Source organism: Aythya marila (genome assembly GCF_965140915.1).
Source record: "Aythya marila genome assembly, chromosome: 10".
In the NCBI taxonomy this organism is placed as follows: domain Eukaryota; kingdom Metazoa; phylum Chordata; class Aves; order Anseriformes; family Anatidae; genus Aythya; species Aythya marila.
The window spans coordinates 17,143,314-17,163,216 of record NC_139051.1 but is presented as its reverse complement, the minus strand read 5'-3'; the positions used below and the strand labels follow the sequence as shown (position 1 = coordinate 17,163,216).

General features: G+C 36.2%; 1 protein-coding gene across 2 annotated transcripts in view; it reads right to left on the bottom strand.

Moving 5' to 3' along the window:
- Positions 1 to 19,903, bottom strand: part of ATG7 (autophagy related 7) — a 102,898-nt gene that overhangs the window by 44,539 nt on the left and 38,456 nt on the right. For both annotated transcript variants that reach the window (XM_082768335.1, XM_082768334.1), the window contains exon 18: positions 14,781 to 14,903. In XM_082768335.1, the coding sequence (XP_082624461.1) occupies positions 14,781 to 14,903 (123 nt within the window). The remainder of the gene's footprint in view (positions 1 to 14,780; positions 14,904 to 19,903) is intronic.

Here is a 19,903-nt window from a genome sequence, read left to right as displayed (position 1 = left end):
ATCTCTTACCTCAACTCTTCAAATTAAAATTATTTTTGTAAATAGGCAGTCTGTTCTATAACCAATTTTCTCTGGGACGTAAGTTGTTTGCTTTGCTTTTGCACAGAAGAGAGCAAAGCAAAATCTCAAAATCAGAACAAAGGATAGCAGATTTTATGCTAGAGCTGGTGAACATCACTCTCCTCTGAAAGCAGAACATTCAGCAGTCACAATATTCATTCTATTTATACATTTCTTGATGAAAACAAACTTTCCTCTTTCATAAGTAAGCTTAAATCCTTGCAATTTTCCAAACACAATAACCTTTCTCCAGTATTGTCTTAAGAGCTGATGTAACATCTTCCACCAGCTATTACTTACAAGATAAAGATGTGCTACATTATAAAGTGACTTTTTTAATGACCATCCTTGTTTGAGTTACCTTTCTTAGTGGAACAATTACGTTTGTGACCTTTATGCCTCCATTTAAATAAAAAAACAACTAGTATTACCTCATTTCCCACTCAAAATCCCTCACAACCATCTCTAATTTCCACTGTCTAAAAAGAAAAGTCACTGTCAGCTCCTTGAACCTCATCAACACCTTTCAGCTATAACCAAGATTTTATTGTTACTTTAGCAAGAATGAGGAATGAGTAATTAAAAAGTCATCTACAAGCATGAATTTATGTATTAAGCACATATTAACCAATATTAAATTACATACTAAATGGATTAAACAATTTGATCCAATTTCTAACCTCTTGATTAAATCCAGAGAAAAGAAGTATCAAAAACGTAGCCCCAACCAACCCAACAAAACCAACCCCAACCAAGAAAAGCAACGTTTAAAGGATTTCATTACCCCTCTAAAAAGGGTGAGCTTGCGTTTCGCAGTTTGGACTCACTCCAAAGGCTGTCCCCAGATAATCCACCCCTTTCTTCCAGCAACCAAAGACAGCTGGAGAAGTTGATGACCATAGCAATACCCATGCATGCTGCTGTCATGAGCGCATGCTAGCGCAGTTGGACAAACTTAGTGAGTCTATGTAATTCAGTATAAAATTCTCCCATAGGGCATGACAGTTGCATTGTGCCATCAGAGCAATTTGAAGTATTACAAAAACAACTAGAAAGCCTACAACCACGGCTGTTCTTTGTACTGCCACGACTGCCTATGATGCTGAAGTTAAAATAGACTGCTCAGCAGCCACTCACATATGAAAGCTACAACAGATGCTTTTCAATTCTTTACCTGAATGAACTTTCATCATTTAACTTCCACGTTTCTTTTTAGTATTTCTTATAGCGAGCAAAAGTCATGCAACGAGGGTTCTCTTGGAGGCTGGAAATAACATCTTATTTTGCATTTGTCCCTTCTTTGTCCGCTATCCTTTTTTGGTGTTACTGAGAATTAAAAATGAAGCCTCTATGTAATGCGTGTCATCTTCTGAAAACAAGTACAAGATTTACAATAAGAAAAAATTGTTACATATAAAGTTATTTGCCTGTGAAGAAAGACAGAAAACTAATTTCAGTGATCGGTATATTCTACCACCCAACTCTGGTCTTTCAAAATGCAAGTAATCATAGGTACAGCATAATATCACCACTAGCTTGGCATGCACCATGTGTAGCATGAGGCAGATCCAGAGATCGGTAGGTATAAATCACTCACCCAGGAAGAAAAAAGGCTACGCAGTTGCCAACTAAGACAATTAATATGAAAGGCATGTTTTTACAAGGGCTATTCGAAGAAATAGTATTTGTGGGAAGAATGAGTCATAGCAAACTTCATATACTATACTTACTCAAAGTAAGAAGACAAAGGGAATTAGAACTTAGATTTTTTTTTTTAAATAACCAAGAAACATTAGCAAAAACAGCTGCTGCACTGTAATAATGTTAAATAGCTCTGTTATGGCTTCATATTCTCTTCCAGTAGTAGTTTTCTCTCTTTTTAACTTTCATTTTGGGTTTGCTATTGTTGGCATGCTGTTTCAGTAGACACTTAGATAAATAAACATTTCAACAACATAGACCCTTTCAAAATGGTATCTCTTAACCCCTCCGTCCCTTGAGAGGTTGAAAAATAATGGCTATATACTTCACAGGTTTATTTCTGCATCCCTTCTCTATTTCTCCGACTCCTCTTTCTATTTCAGCTGCAGAAAAATAAATAAGCATCTTAGATGTTACCTCCATCTAAGTAACAGTTTGTATCATTACCTACGTATTTTTTACATTTCCTGATTAGCCCACATGATTTCACACAACTTAAAAATGAGCCAAGAAATACATACTTTATGAATAACTTTAATGCCTCTTCCTGAGGTCAGATGCGACTTTGATTTTCCAGGAGAGGACATTTCTGCAGTTTGTACCTAAATCAACCGATTGAAGTCACTGTTAAGAAAAACTTGATCACTGAAGTGATCTGTATCTTCTCAGGCACAAAATGACTAATCCTTGAATCAAGTCTGGGTTTTAACTATGAAACTGCTCATATATTTTTGTCCCAGCTAAGCTATCAGGTGGGCTCTTCAGGACTCCAGCCAATTCCATAAACACAAAACAAGTACGCTGCAAAGCAAATTTCAGCTGGAAGCCAAGTTACGTGTTCACGAAGAAGAGATTGAAAAAAAGAAACTTCACTAGAACCTGAACCAGAATACAGGAAAGGAAATATCAGCATTCTGCAGAGATACTCATTAAAGGGTAAACAACAGGAAACTATTCAGGAACAAACAGAAAGCTCAGGACGGTCAGAGCTATGGTTAGTACTCATTGTAAGGGCTATTCAAATTCACTGTTGCTGATCCATGTCTGTTTTATAAATCTCTGCAAAATCAGTGCCAACTTTAGCCAACAATATTTGCATTATAGTAGCAATATGGATGCAAATGTTTAAACAATCAGGCTGGTAAAATTATTTCATGCTTCATAAAACCCCTAACCCTAATACCTTATGAAAATTTAATACAAGATTTCTACAAAGGGCCAAGTCTTATGTTGATGGTTTGTTATTTAATTTGCGATACTTAGCTTTCTCTCTGATTGTCAGTATGTGAATATGAATTAGCAATCACTGCCATTAACATGTGAGAAGTCCGCATGATTTTTCAAAAACTCTTGGCATTACAGTTATTAACTTATTTTATTATGAATTAAAAGTTCCATCTATACTTACAGTAGTTTGAAAAATAAAGCTACTTCTGTTTGTACAGAAAGGTCTTGTCAAAACTAAATGATGACAATAAAATACCAATGAGTTTTGAATATGTGATAATTGATAGCACAAGTTCTCTTACACAACTCCATAAGTGAAGTTTTGGAGATGTTTCCATATAAAATATAAGTTGTCAGGAGAATGCAAACACGGTTAACATTTCAGTACTCTTAAGGACAACATTTAAAAATCTACAAGACAAGTACAATAAATACAGGGGGAAGGGTGAGCACAATACAGTACCTCCGGTAACATTCAAAGGTTCAATGGTTTAGCGAATGTAGAGGCAGACTTGCTTCAAGAAATTCATAGCACCTTTGGGTAAGTCTACAACAGTATGTGTTTATTGAAATCTGCATCTGGTAGTGATTTGTCCAGCAGCAAACTTTTTTTTTTTTTTTTTTTCTTTTTTACTCAATCTACAGGGGGCCCATATACTCTGCAACTGTTCATTTGCACTGAGATGCACATTGTATAATTTATGTTCTTAATTATAAAATAAAGTTTATCAGCATGTTTGTCTATGTTGTGTAATTTCTTATTCTTCACATGAGAATAACAGAATGCATCTTGAACAGTCTATTCATTCCTCATTGTAACAAAACATACTGGAATGGAAGAGATTTAATTCCTAAATTCTTTTACTTCTCCCTTCTTTAGCGGAGACTTTTTCCTTTAGAAAAAAAGGAATCAACATAGTTTGAAAATCTTTCGAGAACAGAATCATCACTCCTCCCTGTACTGCCCCCCCCCCCCCCCCCCCCCAAGGAACCATGCAGATTATAATCCTAATTTCCTAATTTGCAAACTGTTATTTTAGTTTTGATATATGTAGGTCAAAACTGTAGCCTAGCCCAAAGAGAGTTTTGTTTTAATAAAGCCTCCCCTGCAAAAACTAGCAGGATATTTTGGAAAAAAATCTTCTTGTCCTTGCCAATCCCCAAACCCACAAGGAAGGAAAACTGATTACAGCACGGGCAAGGAAAAGTCAGCATCCTGGGAAGGGAAAGGAAGGGGGCTGAAAGCCCTGCACCAAGATGATCAGAGTTTCCTCTCCAGTTACACACTAGCTCAGTATTTTAAGCATTAACTCAAGAACTTCAGTTTCTCACTATGATTATTATTTTTTTTAATATAGAATCACAAAATGAACCTTCAATTAGTGCAGATTACTAAAATGTTAGAAAGTTATTCTCCAAAACTTTACTCCAGGGATTCTTGAACGCAATTGTAATGAGACAAAAAGTACTCTTGACAATTCATAGGTTTTCGTTTTCATCTTTATCTTATGGTTACCATCTTCACTAAACAGGGTGACCTCAGTGGCATTTACTTTCAGTAAATCTCATCAGGATTACGGTCAGGTCTTGATTATAAATCTAGCAAGGGAAGCAATGATGGGAGTTGGGGGCACCCTGAATCTTTGCAAGATGAAAGGACTGGGTACAGTATGTTGGGCACACTTCCAGCAGCTTGCCACTGCCTAGACCCTTGCAGCCTCACCCCAAATACATGTAAAATACCAAATGTTCAGCATTCAGAAGAGGAATAAATGGTATCTTGATTTAATAGAACAGGGGTGTAGGAATTTGCAGCACTGGCCAAAGGTCACTTGAACCAGCTAAACTATTCTCTCAGGCAGATGTAGAGGGACAACAAAGGTAGGTGATGGGAATGTAGGTTTGGGTGAACATTCAAATAAAACTAAATCAAAATCTGCCAGGCATTTTCTATACCAAGGCAGCTGGACAGTTCAATATTGGGATAATGTAACTAAATACAGAAATTGTGGAATAATGTAAATAAATTACTATATATTTTATGACCTATTTTTCTACATGTATCAGGGTACTCTCGTCTGTATATGTGAACTAATAAGAGTGAGAGGGGAAGGTAAAAGGTAGACTTGCACACTATTATTTTTATTGTTATAGTCTGTTACCACATTTCTGATACTTTTTGATGCAATCTGACTGCTGAAGTGCATCACTGAGAACATGGAGGAGATATTTTACCACTTTAAGCAAAATTTTGAGAAGACTGAGTATAAAATCTGCTAAAGGTTTAAAGTTATCAGTGCCTCTTACTAGCCACGTAACAAATATCTCTCAAAAACACTGTTAGTGCTGTAAAGTACTAGTCCCCTTCTTGGTAGTAAGAAGAGGAAACAGAGTACAAGGAGAGAACACACTACAAGCCAAAAACATTTGGATCCAATTATGAAGAAAGATTTTACAATCTCCATGGGTAACTCCCCACAAATTTCAAGGTGCCAGACTCAGCAAATTAGACAAGAATTTATAGGAAATTCATGTACATAACTTGGATGTTTTGAAGCGACACACCACTTAGTGATCCCATATGAGCTCGTAGGCACGTCTGTTCAGAACTGCTTTATCTTAAAACTCTGAGTAATTTCTAGGGATATGGAGCAAAAGCACTTGCCAACCTCCATCTCCATGGGCAACATAGTTGAGTTTTTAATTCTTCTGATCACCTATTATATGGGATTAGATTTTATGCCTGGACCAGTAGATCTTATGTCTATGTCCACTAATGAAGCAGCCAAAACATGCAAGCCTATTTTCTTACCTATATACCAGCAGGTGAAGTCGAAACAGCAAATGAGACCAAGGCACTATGCAACAGAGATGTGCAGCACTTCTGCCTCAATCAAGTATCAGAAGTGTGGGAATGTTCCTGAAGAAAAACGTTTTACCTTTGCTACACAAGAACTGCACTTCAAGTCCAAAGACAAAGAAAAGGAGGGATGGAGGCTATTTAACACAGTGATAGCATGGTGCTACACTTGCACACACTTCATGCCCTATCTCAGGTTAACTCCAAGAAACGACTCTTGTTCAGTCCTCTCCTGCCACACGTGACAGTTGGGGCCTCATTGCTTTCTCACTAACTGCTTAATAGAAGTTTTTAATCATTTCCATGAATTCTTCACAGACTTTGAATTGCAAAAGTCCTCAGTGGCATAGTAGTATATGCCTAGACTTCGGATTCACTTTGGAAGTACCGAGTCCCCACTTGCCTGATTCTCTGTTTCAGTTGCAAAAGTCATTTCACAGAATCACAGAATTGTAGGGGTTGGAAGGGACCTCAAGAGATCATCATTTACAAATATTTCACTTAGTAACATCAGAACCTGGCAAAGAAATGATGCCAGAGTACTGAAACCATTCACACTAACGCTAATCCATTGTGATTGGCCATTACATGAGAAAACAGAGAGTACATCTCCTTCTGCCTTACCAAACATAATAGGAAAAAACGTGATTAAGTGTACAAAGTTCTCTAGAGGCACAACTAGTTTCTATGGACATCAAATCCATCCATTTATCAGATTTACAGCTTCCTTATAGCAGTTACATTAGAACTTCTTGTGTTATATTCACGATCAACTAAAAGCATTCTATAATCCTGAAGTGTTACTTTATCAGTGCAAATATTCCTCATTGCAAGTTTACATACTGATCTAATGAGAGCAATTAATTAATAAAAAAAGAAAACTAGCATGCCCTTGAAACTGTACTTGAGGTGCTGATATTGTTAAAACAGGAAGCAGAAGAAAGACAAATACTTTGACCCTTCTTGGTAGAAAATGTCTGACACAGAACAGTACTAACCTCCACTGATCAATACTGTTTATAAATAGGACAAACAATTTTGAGTTATTACCTAGAGCTCAAAAGCTACACATGCATTATGAAGAACATAGACTAAATATTAATATCACAGCTATTTCATAGCACCTTGAAAGGTGCTACATTACTAAGGCTAATATATTTATAGCACATAAAACAAGGCACTAACTGCTATTTGTTATGTAACTTTTCACCCCTTTTATAAAAACTGATGCAATTTTAAGTTTACTCAGAGCAGTACTTTCTAGCTACTCTATATACTATTTTATAGCTACTCAAGATTTACTGTGAAAATTTATAGAGAGAGATTTAAACTCTATCAACGTTTGGCACTATGACAGCAATTCACAGTTTAAGTATAATCCTTGAAAAAGTAAGATAAATTACCAGCTGTTACTAACTCACGTCAGTATGAGTCAACCATCAACTATTCCATTCCTTTTCGTGATTTTAGTCTCATTTTTTTCCCATATATTTAAACTAAAAAGACAGCTCAATATCAACAACAACTTAGGTAAGAAAGTCTTTATGCTGAATATTCACCATCTCTCTATCTCTGCCCAAAGTGTTCATTCTTACATTTGCATTTGTAAAGAGATTCAATTAATTTGACTAATAACTAGACAAGCTTAATAAATCTGTCAATCTAAGCTGTTGCTCGGTAGTTTCTTTTATTGAAGGATGTCAGCATTTACAAGTCAAAATTTGCAATTAAAAATATTTTACAAGGCTGTTTCACAGTTTTGAGACAAGGTCACAGAGGATGTTTATGACAATGTATATTTATTCTTTTGAAGTGATATGGACAGTATTTCTATAGCTGTCCTCGCTTTTAAAATCTCTTTGGAACTTCAACATTAATGTGGCTTGACTGATGAAAGTACATTCAGAACTATAACACTCCAGGCTCTGGTCGTCCATAAGTCTTACCTCCAATGACTGGCAGGCTCTCACCCATAAGATCTACCTTGAAGCCTCCAGCACACTCAAAGAAATCTTTTTATTGTGTACAACCCTATAATCACCTGTCCTTCCGCTTGCTCTCTCCTGGCAGTCACCTAAGTAGAATGACTGCATGTGGGCCTCTTTGTCCTGAAGGCACAAATATACATTCATTCAAATATATCAAGAAACATGAGTATTTGTGCACATCACCTGCTGACACAAGTGAAGTCCCACAAAGAGCATTTGATTACTATTAGTAAGAAAACTTGAAGTTATCCACAGAGTTGAGAGGGGAAAGACAAGGAGATCATGTTTTGGTACAAAAAAGAAGAAATACCCCACAGGTATTTCTAAATTCTTCAAAGAGTTTCCAAACAGCAGCATAAAGTATCAGTATAAATAACATTCCTGGGCCTGTTCAAAGGCTATAAAACTCAGTTTGAACTGTTTCATGTTGATGTGAAAATTTCCTCTCCTTGGCAAAATTTACACAGAAGAAATACCATAGATTCAGCAGAACAGAGTGGTAAAAGACAGACCTATCCAATCTATTCTATGCATGTAAGAGCAAAGCATAATATCCAGAATGCACTGGAAATTTACCTGGATTTTAAAATACACTGTAAGCAAGACACATTTCCCAGGTGGACACTGTTCAACAGGATTTTTAAATTTTTTTTTAAAATTTACCGTTATTTGAGGATCTATAAATATTGTTTAATGAACGAAGAAAGCTGCTGACACTAATTGACAGGAGAAAACTCAAAACAAACAGACAAAAATCTCTTCTCCTAAAAGAAAGCACATCAATAAAAGATTCCAGGGCAGGTCTGAATCTGTCAAAGTGAGTATCTCATGAAATGAATCAGATTAAAAAGCCCAGGGTCACAGAAAAATTAATTTTGGTCTAGCTATTCATAGTATTCCTTGTAGCAAATTCTTACAACATCAAGTAAAATCTAACTCTCAATACTGTTTGGTTAACAGAAACAAAACAAAAAAGTAACAAACTTACTTATAATATTGCTGAAGTTGGGTTTTTCTGTTTTGTTTGTCTGTTTTTGCTATTTATATGTTATTGTTATTCATAAATTCTTTATATGCATTATATATATTTGAATATATATTCGTATATATTTATACATATGTATGTAAAATTATAAACACCTATCAGCATATTAATAAATGTTCTTTTGAACCACTCTGATTGCAGGTGTAACAACAGGAGCTTGCCTGTTAGTACCTCAGCACTTCTGTTTCCAACCAATTCCAAAAACAAAAAACCACAAGACTTTACTGCCAGCCTGCCTGGCTTGTGTTTAACACTGCTGCTCCATCAGGATCGGAGGCAGAATGCTGTGAAAGGCAACGGTTTGTGCTGCGACCTCTCCAACTGCAGTGCAGAATGGTGCGGGCATTACAGAAGGGTGCTGGGATGTGAAGACTCAGCCCCATTACCAGTCACGTTACAGATTTGTTGCATAATATGTTGCATAATAAAATGCAGAATCAGAAGCAAGCAGGACAGTTTAGAAGCAAAGTACATTGGAAATTGGGAACTTTCTTCCAAATTTTGACAAGCACAAATTTTACTTTGAATACCAGCTGCCTACAATTAAGCCCTCTTCTCCAAGAAACGGCTGAAAAAAAGCTTGGGCACAAGCTTCATTAAGTGTAAAATCAGATGAAAAAAAGTTTTCTATATTTTCCCCTATCCAAGGAGCTCAATGTATTTTACTAGCATTTGCTAGCATTTTATTTTTATTTTTTACTTACCCTTCTACGGGGCAAGAGTTCAGTTCTGCATAATGCTGCAGTTTGGGATACCGGTGAGCCAGCAGAGCAAGGGCATCTTGTCAGTGCCAAATGGGGCTCACTCACTGACAGCAAAGCTGATACAGAAACTGTAGGTACTAAGGACCACATGATGAGAAAGAAAAAAAGAACCGAAGTACAAAATGACTAAGGTAAAATAACACAGACATCACAACCTGCTGGCATGAATGTCTGACCTTTATAAGCACTATGCCTTTCGTTCAGAAAACTCTGGTTGTGGTTTAATTTCTTCCGGACTCTACAATCCTTTTCAATTCAAAGAGTTCTACCACTTCTTGTGTTTTAATCAGTCATATAATACAGCAAAAATTTTATTATATGATTTTCTTTCATCCTGACAGAAGCAGAGAGTATAGCACACAAAGCAAATCTCCCTAAAGCATCCACTTCATTCAGGGCTTGAAATCCAACGTAAGACATCTGTACTTGAGCCACATTAAGAAAAGAGAGAAATTAAGTGTCTGTACTTCTGAAAAATGGATGTAGCTGAAAAAGTTTGTAAAGAAATTCAACTACATAATTTACTGAAGTTTGTGAATTCATGCAAAAATTTCACTTCACCGCTATAAACGCTCCTCCCATTGCAGCCATTCCAACAGGTGCTGCGCTCGCTGTGAATCCAGAGTACTTACAGGTGTTAAAGCAAGCACAAGCCTGGTTAATTTGCTTAATTGGGCCTTAAAGAACAATGGCAGATATTTCTGAGGAAAAAAGGCAACAAGAAAATGGGTACCCTTAAGACGTAAGCTTTGTGGAAAATATTTTGAGTGATAATGATTCTTCCACAACTATAGAACAAACTTGCCTGTGAGATTTATTAATAAATGTGTCAGTTTTCACTTCCAGAAGTGTGCCACATCAGTAAAAATTAATCTCAACAGAGTAGTCAGAAAAGCTCCAGTTTTAGACAGGACTAAATTTAAAGCGCTCTCCATACCATCAGGCTATGCACTGCACAGGGTTAGGTCTGGTGCACACAGCAAGCAAACCAGCAGCTTTTAGCGAGGCACTGTGAAATGTCACCACCAGCAGGCGGCCCTGCCAAGCTCTGAACCAAGCTGCCTTTTGTTCTGTCTCCAAACCAACGCCACTGCTTTCTGATTAATAATTCAGGAGATGCATAAGCTCTTTTTACTTTAAGCCCAGATATGAAACTTGACTGCATATTGACCAAAGGTGACGTTAAGAGGTTGAGGTTAGGAGCAAGAAGACAACGTGATCTGGAAAACAGGAGTGCAATTTTTAAGGGAGCTTGGGTGGCTCCCAAAGTGAACTGCATCCAGTGGAAACAAGGCCTAAGTGCTGATGTGGGAGTTTCCCACAGCTTCTTTTGGCCTTCAAAGCCATGGGTTTCATCAGAGACTCTTGATGAAGCTGTACATAAATATCTAACTGGTATTAAAAAATAAAAAGTGTTCCACAGAACCTAAATTAAAGCCAGATGTAGAAAAAGCAGATGTCTGAAATTTACTGTCATTTCAAGACAGAATAGAAACATTTGCTAATTTTATTATTTACTGGTTAACTTGTCATATTAAGGAAGTCATGCAGAACATTTATAATTTCCTGATGCATCTTATATTAAAGAAACAGGTGCTCTTAACTAAAAATCCTGCGATTAGTATCAAATTTGAACCACAAACTAAATTGGTATTGTGATTCCTTCTTATGTTGCACACTGAATGAGGGTTATATTCTTATCAGTCATATACAGGATTTCAACATGCTATCAATACTTAGGTCAACAGCACGGCACTGGGAGAGGAAATTGAACAATAAAATATCTTAAAAAGATATTTAGTATGTGAAAAGTCTTGCATATGTTCCTGCTTTAGTCTGGGTGAACACAGCCTGTACTAAGTGCACAGGGAAGGCAATGTTTTCGTGGAAACTTCAGGTGATCCCAGAATGGATGGCCTCTTACAGAACAGGCATGGCATACCCAGAATGTCTTCTGAGCACCACAAAGCTAGTTTAGTAATTAGCTCATTAAAGCACTTATACAAATTTGACTTCATGAAAGCAGCTAAGCATTTGCTTAGGCGCATTAAAAAAGAGAGTTTGGTGATTTAACTTCGGATGCAATACACTGAAGCATGTGATAAAAGTTCCAACTCCTCTAACCGCAGCCTGAGAAAAGCATTCAATTAAAAAGCTCGATAACATTAAGATCATTAAGTGTGTTCCTTTTAAGAAAAATACGAACATTTGGTACATTTCTCTGTCCAATGCAAGTTTATTAGTCTAATGCAAGCAACAAATCATTTGATCATATCAGTGATTTTATATATTGAATTACAACAAATTATGGTGTCTCTGGAGTAAATGTACTGTTGGATGACAGGTAACTTTACAAGTTTATTTTCATTCCACTGGAGCAATAGCATTGCTCAAGTTTTACCAGACAGAAAGAAAGGAAAGTCTTCAGTTATTAGAAGCCATTTTCATGAACTCCCAAACCCAAACTTCCTTTACAAAATCCCTTTGAAGAATGAGAGCACGGAAAGTCAAGTAACTTCTCAACAAAACAGCCAAATTTTCTGATCACCAACCTGGGCCATAACATGGCTTACAAAACCTCCCTCACTTAAGGGTTAAGGAGCACCTACTCCAACTCTTAATACACGTGGTATCTTCTTATAGGCAGTTTCTTACTACTTTTGCTACAATCTTTAGAATGTCATGTATCAAGAATATCTTAACATAGTCCTAAATAAATTACGTCTAAATTTTAGAGAACACATTCTGTTAAGAGCAGTTCAGAAGTAGTCAGAAAAGCCATCTGAAAATCTTCCAAAATGGTAATATAAATTATACCGATCATACTGTGTAAGAAAAATGAGCTCAAAATACGAGAGCAATTAATAGAACGGGTACTGTAAGCACTCTCTTGAGCATATATATTTTTTTAAACTGGCCCAGATTATGTACTGAGGGTACAGAACTGCCTCTGTTGTGTACGTCACCATCCCTTTCAGCCCGGAACAATCATTATCCACAAGTCACCCAACAGTTTTTCTGTAAGGAAATCTATGTACCTGATATACAATCTGATTTAATGAAACTGAAAACTGAAGGCAGTACTGTGAGTAGCATCACTGCAAATAAAGGGATCCATTAAAAAATTATTGCTTTGGCTAATTCTGTATTACAATGGCCTTCTCTTTCCTTTGTGCAAACTATCTCTCCTAAAGTGGAGGTCTCTTCTCTAAGCAAATATTTTTATTTTATCTGGACTTAACTATTGGACACATCTATTTCTGTGAAAACTTGCACGCCAATTAATTTTTAATAGCTAAAATTTTTATATATTTGTGACATTAAAAATACCACTTGATACATACTTGCTACATTAAATACATAAGAAAACATGAAAATATCCTAGGTTTTGAAAAATCGACATTCTATTCAGCAAGATCTTTTTATTCTATCAGAAAAACTGAATTATGTTATTTTACTATATAGAACTGCATTGTTTTTCTATTTCCGAGCAATAACTACATTGCATTAACCTCGTTATTGAACTCAAAGATTTTTGGAAGCACACTGATCCCATCCTTTATCATTAAACATTGAACTTTAGGAAGTTGCAATGCACTTGCAGCAAACTACATTTTGTAAAGAGTATCTAAACCTTTATAAATAAACACCCGCACGCATTATGAAGATGCAGAACTCAAGAATTAATACCTGCAAAGTAACTGATCACTAACTAGGACATACATAACTTTTTTATGCTGTCACTAGCAGACTAAAGCCTTCTAAGCAGCCTCATAGTCACATATGGCAATTGGAATATGATGACTCTTACTGGTAATGGGTAGCACCTGGTAAAGGGCATTTGTTTTGCTTTGCTGTATCTCTCTCACATACACACAACTTTTTGGATGTATCACTACACTGATTTAAGAGTGCATCAAGTGTTTTACGGTTTAATGTCTCCAGTATCTGCTCCAATTATTTTAAAACGTTAAAACATGAAACAGAGAGTCAAGTCTGCATTACCCTCACAAACCTTATTAGGAAAACCACTGAGCCATTTCCAGCTGCAAAAACAGCTATACCATTTGCACAGGCTACAGTAACTGAATAATCACTTTTTAAAGCCAACTTTGGAAACATCCACGTGATACTACCATACCATAATTGAATTATGTAGAGGACCATAGACATTTACAAAGGGAGTAAGGATTACAAATCATTATTAAATACAACATTAAGACAGAATCTGTTTTTGATGAAACAGATTCAATATCACAACCCTTTATGCAGGGTATCTCCCATGAGAACAAAACATACCTCAATTTCATTCCACGTTGCAACTTTTGTCACTAAATGAATAAAGAGCATTGTTTTCCACATATTATAATCCACAAATTTGTATAATAATTACACTTTAGACTGACCTAAAATGATAACTGATTTCCTTACATCATGTAATACAAGTAATTTTCTTCTTTAAAATAAATACTTGAAAATTCAGATATTAAAAAATTACAATTAATTTAAGAAAACATCTAATGTACAGTCACATTCAATACCAACACCTACCTAGGAACCTGTGTAAATGCTGTGGTTGTTAGCCCACACTGGGCTCTGCACTATCAGGGCTAACTATTATCAGCACTTGCATACAGTAGATTAAAGCTGGCCTGGCAATGTGTGCATCAACTGCAGCTTACACTAACAGTGTAACACACCCTAAAAGACAACAGACAGGAACTTTCCTCCATGTAAATCCAGAATTTTCAAGCAACAACTGTCACTTTCACAAAACGTGGAAATAATAAAATGAACATTAACAACAGTGCTACACATTTCTAACTGGCTGTCAACATGCATCCCATACTATGCATCACCTAGGCTTAAAAAAAACACAAACAAACAAACAAACAAACAAACAAAAGAACTCCTCCCATATCCAACAATGTTTCTTATCCTGTAACATTAAGAGGACACCTCCTATCTCACTGTATGGAACGTGCATATGGCTCACATAAATCATCCTGTAAATTACAAAGCAATGCTTGAGTCTACCAGTGATTCATTTACTCATATGGTTATACAGCTGAACATACAACCAAGGCACCCTTAACTATCACATTTTATTTTAACATCCAAAGTTATTTTCTTACCTCGGCAGCCTGTGTCTCCTGATGTAATAAAGTTAGACCCGTCAAGTCTTCTAAGAAGGAATGTGAGGAATTAAAAACTTTAGCTAGGAAATTAAACCCTTCTCGTTCGTACTGGTCGAGGACCTGTCAAATAAAATAACAATTAAAAAAATATTAAATAATTCATCATATTTTGGTCACAAAATAAAAGTACAAACTTTCATAACACTCAGAAAATTAATATATAGTAAGCAGGTGAAGATTATAAAATACGATAATTTCTCCCATCTTGATTTCTAAAAGGGGAAAGGTGGAGGTAAATGGGAAGTGAGGTTTAAGATTTCCTGCCTCAAACGAATTTTTAAGCTTATAACAAAAGAGATGATAGGGCAACACAAAAAACTTAGTTGCAAAGTCCTGAAAGAAGGATATGAGTTACACTAAACACAGTAAAATACTGCTCCAATGTATCAGTTAAGTGAAAGGTACAGCTCTTGCAAAACATTTCTAAATAAAGCACTGAGCATTCTTTTATACAGAATACTACTGCAGAGGGCATAGACACATTCTATATTATTTTGCAGTATTTTTTCCACCTGCATTATTTTAGGAAAGAAGCAGGAAGTTACATGGTTAACGCGTTCCTTAAACTTATCCACTCCTGCTGGACAGACAATTCCCTGCAACCAGTGAAACTCCCTCCAGAAAAGAAGGAAAAAAATAAAATTAAAAAAAATCTGGAAGCACTGTGGTTTTGTTCTATCACAAGTAGGCAATTCAACCAAGTGAGCTTCGTTCTGAGGCTTAAAAACAAACAGGCAACCCCTGCCCTCCCACTCCCCAAAGAATCCAGTCACCCTTCTTCAGATAATAAGAAAAAAATCAAGGGAGGTGGCAGAGAGGAAGAAAATTGTTTCAATACATATTAATCTATGTCAACCAAAATCACAACTTACTCTCAACAATCTCACTCCTTCCTAATTTAACGACTCCTAAAGGCCTAGGAGAACCTTAAAACTGTGGGGACTTGCACAGCCCAACAGCATTCTCCAGCAAAACACGTCTAGTGAGCTCCTACTTGAGTCCCACAGGAATTCAGGTTTGTCTCAAAAAATTTATAGCTAGCTGACAGAACTGCACATCTACTAGTGAAACAGACTGGGGTCTTCATTTAGATATTCACACAAAATGTCCACTTAGCAGCAAAATTATCCACTGCATACTTAGGTTTAAAAATATACAAATATGCATGAATATATATACAAATATGTATACAGGTATGTATGCTTCATATGTCTGAAAAAATACAATAAAAACTGCACTTCATGTGCTCTTACTAAATCTGGAGAAATTGTTCCTTATAGTTTAAAGATTCATTTCACCATACGTAGGTGTTTTTTTGTGTTTGTATATTTTTGCAATGATCCATACAAATAATCGGAAATTAAAAAAATAAATAAATAAAAAGGACTGAAAAAAAAAAATAAAAGACTTCTTAGTTGCATTTCTTAGGGTTGGGCTGTTGTTTTTTTCTTTATTCCCGAGACAAACACAGCAAGACAGATTAGCTAACTGTTCATAATGTAACACAGAGATTTGGGAAACTTCACTATTCCATTTGAGATGTGTCCTCCCAATATTAGCCATTACATATATTGTGAAATTAGTGTGGACGTATACATACACGTTTTAATGACTAGTCTGTGTTCCAAACCTCTGTTAAAACAACCAGATGTGCAGAGGTCTCTTGTGTCTGGCTCTTTGTGAAACACTGTATAAACACATCAATTTATAAACTTGGATTGTGTTCACAGCCCTGCCTGCGTATAATCTGTGAAGCTATCAGCATTATCAAATGCGCTGCTATTACTTTAATTTGTTGGAACCACAATACAGAGCTTATGAGACATCTTTTTAGGGATGTAGGCCAGATAATAGTTCATGATGTGTTAAAACAATACACAGCCTAGTAGCCTTATTCTAAAATATTACAGCATATCAAAGAAATGCAGGGACAACACCATAAAATGTTTGTCTTTTTCCAGAGGTAGAACTAGTGGAAGACATAGATGCTCTTGGGCTATGCAAATCTTAACAACAGAACAGGGAGCTGAGTGCAGCCTCGCTGCATACAGTTAAATATGTCTAACAAATAGCCTTTAAATGGAGTTGGTTTGTTCCTCAGCTAAACATGCCTTGTTCCTCATTTCCAAAGAACTGTGACTCAAGGCTGAAGCGCAGATTTCCAGGTAATGTTTCCTTGGTAAGTTTGTTACTTCAGCCCGCCAGGGCCCCCCCGCCCCCCGCACAAACTGCCCTGGTTTATTTCAGAGATGTGCGCAACATTTCGATGGTCCTGGCCATAACTGTAAACGAATTCTTATGTACTCACAGCGAGCAGGCTGCATGACTACACCGACATTTAAAATGTCTAACTTGAGCTTTGGATGAATCATCTCAAAGATTATTTTTTTTTATTAAATCAAATTGCAATTACCACGTATTGTAAATAACATGGAAGAGAATAGGAAGTCTCCCATTAAGTCTGTTTTAAAATGCATGTTGAGAAAACATTACTTTTAATAAAATAAGACCACAGAACCATGAGTCAAAGGTGCATTATTTTTGGATCTAGTGAATTGCATTTTTTAAAGTTTATTTTACTTAAAAGAAGTCATATAGGAGTAATACACATTAACACAACCACATTTGGTTTTATGGAAAGATTTGAAAATTTATTTTCTCCTGCTGTAGAAAATCCTTCATGTCACCCTGCTAGACTTTCCATGGCATTACGATAGCAAACATGGGTTAAGGCAACACTTCTGACTGTGGAGAGTCAGAAGAGTAGGTTTCAAAACCTAAGCCACAGGGAAAACAATACAGAATATTTTTCTTGTACCAGCACCTAGAGAAAGGAGAAACTTTATCAAAAAGCACACTTGCTGTTTCCATTTCCAGAACGGGAATGGTCTGCTAAAAAGAAATATCTGTTACCTAGTTTTAAAACAAAAACCGCAGCAACGTGGCCCAGAGAATAAAGCCTCTCAGGGACCAAAGAAGGACCTGGCAGCATCCCTCAGTTTGGTACCTGAACAGTGGTGGTATCAAAGAAAGCCCACTCTTAACACAGGCAGCAATTGAAACAATATTTTGTCACCTTCAGGGACTTCATGTCCCAAACGGATAAATACCATTAATTTGCCCCTCATCTAGTATACAAGTTCAACAAAAACTATCCTTTGATTAATGTAATGTGGCATAGGTTTGTTTGGTAGTCACTGAACACACCTCAAAAGGAAAAAAGAATGACGTAAAATAAAACTCTCATCAAATTCATATGCCAGGTGACCACACAGGCATACGCTACAGGTCAAGGGGAATAAAGCCAGGCTAGACGTCAAACAGACAATGAAATCCTAGAAAAGGTTTCCAGATTTAATCACTGCCCCTGTTGCTGCTGTGTGGAAAGGTAAAATTTCTAAAGGCCCATGGCTGGCAGGAGGTTGCTTTTTTTTTTGTTCCTTACAACTCTCTTTGCTTGGTACCAGTGTGATCATTCTGAATAATGCCCTTTCAAGAGGGCAAATACTTGAGAGAGATTATTATTGATCTCAAGCAAGTGACCAAGTGCAGATGTTAAAAAACAAACAAACAAACAAACAAACACCACCAATAACCCTCAGGACTGTTTTTCTGGGAATAAACTTATCAGTCAGAACAAAGACATGTCACTAAGTAACAATTAATTTTCTCAAGCAGAAAAAATTGCAAAGCAGCAGCAAAGAAAACCCAAAGGATATAATTCTTCTGCTGAGCAAGGCTGGCTGGAGTAGTACAGATTTATTAAGAAACTTGTATCCTTGTCTCACTTGCAGGTCACTTTTGGGAGCTCAGGAGGAGAATTCAAAAGTAGTGTGCCCTCCTTATGTCATGTCTGGTACAAATAATGTCAGGAAAACCCAAATTTGAAAACCACAGTTTTCTGATACATTTAAATCTCCTCTCACATTGATGTTACAGCCTTGGTTCTATTCTTCATTTTACAGAGCAAAGGGTGCCATGATTTTTATTTTTAAGTGACAGTATTTATAAAATGTGGATACACATGATAACAATGGGGACAAATTAACGCATTCCTAAAGCTTTTGTGTACATACTACAAACTGACTCAGTTTATCAGAAATCTTTTTATTCTCAGTTGCTTACTAAAGAAAAAAATGAATCTCATGGTAGGAGAAAGAAATCAAAAACTTGAAGTAAAAGAACATGTTTTGAAATCAGAAACAGATGCAAAGTGTTGGTATTATATTCTTTTTAATAGCATTCTTCATCAAGAAGTCAGAATTACTTGGTAGAAAGACTCAAAGGGAATCTAGCTGCAGGATTGCTTTATAGCATAGAAGTTTGTATATGGCTACATAAGAATACAAAAGAAACTTCTAATCACAACAACCTGGCCACTTACATTCTATGGCTTATTTCTGTCACAATGTTTAAAAAAATTAAACCTATATTTACATTTTATTGTTCACTCAAGTATTTTGTATGTGGAGAGCTTGAAATAATAATGTTTAGTTACAAGGAAAAAATTAGAGATTAATATTACCAGATTTACTGGTTACACTAAATAAGGTACATGGATTGCCTACCTCCAAATAATAGAGGTGCTGTGTTTTACAATCTTCTTAGCATTAAACACTACCTTCTATAATAGCAGATGAACAGAATACCATATAACATGATAATGACTTGATTTCATTGTCATTATATTGTCATCTTCACTGACATTTCAGTGTCATAAAAATCAAGACATTCACTGCCCTATGTAGAAAACCTGCAAAAACCCTGATCCGTGTCTGCACACTGCTAGCTGTCTAGTTATCACAGGCACTGAAGAACAAATAGAATACTACTGAGAGTGTTGGCATTTCAGTTTCTACATCTGCTTGTAAAATTAGACACACATGTAAAAGTTAAGAGTTAAACTTTTCAAAGCTGAATGTAACCACTATTAAAACAGGAAGTTTGGTGAGAGACTACAATGCTGTGAAGAATCCTCAACAGTGGGAAGAGAATACAAAGAAGCACGTGAGCTACCAGGAGCTTGGGTCTAGGCCATTGCACAGGCAGCACTGCTAAAC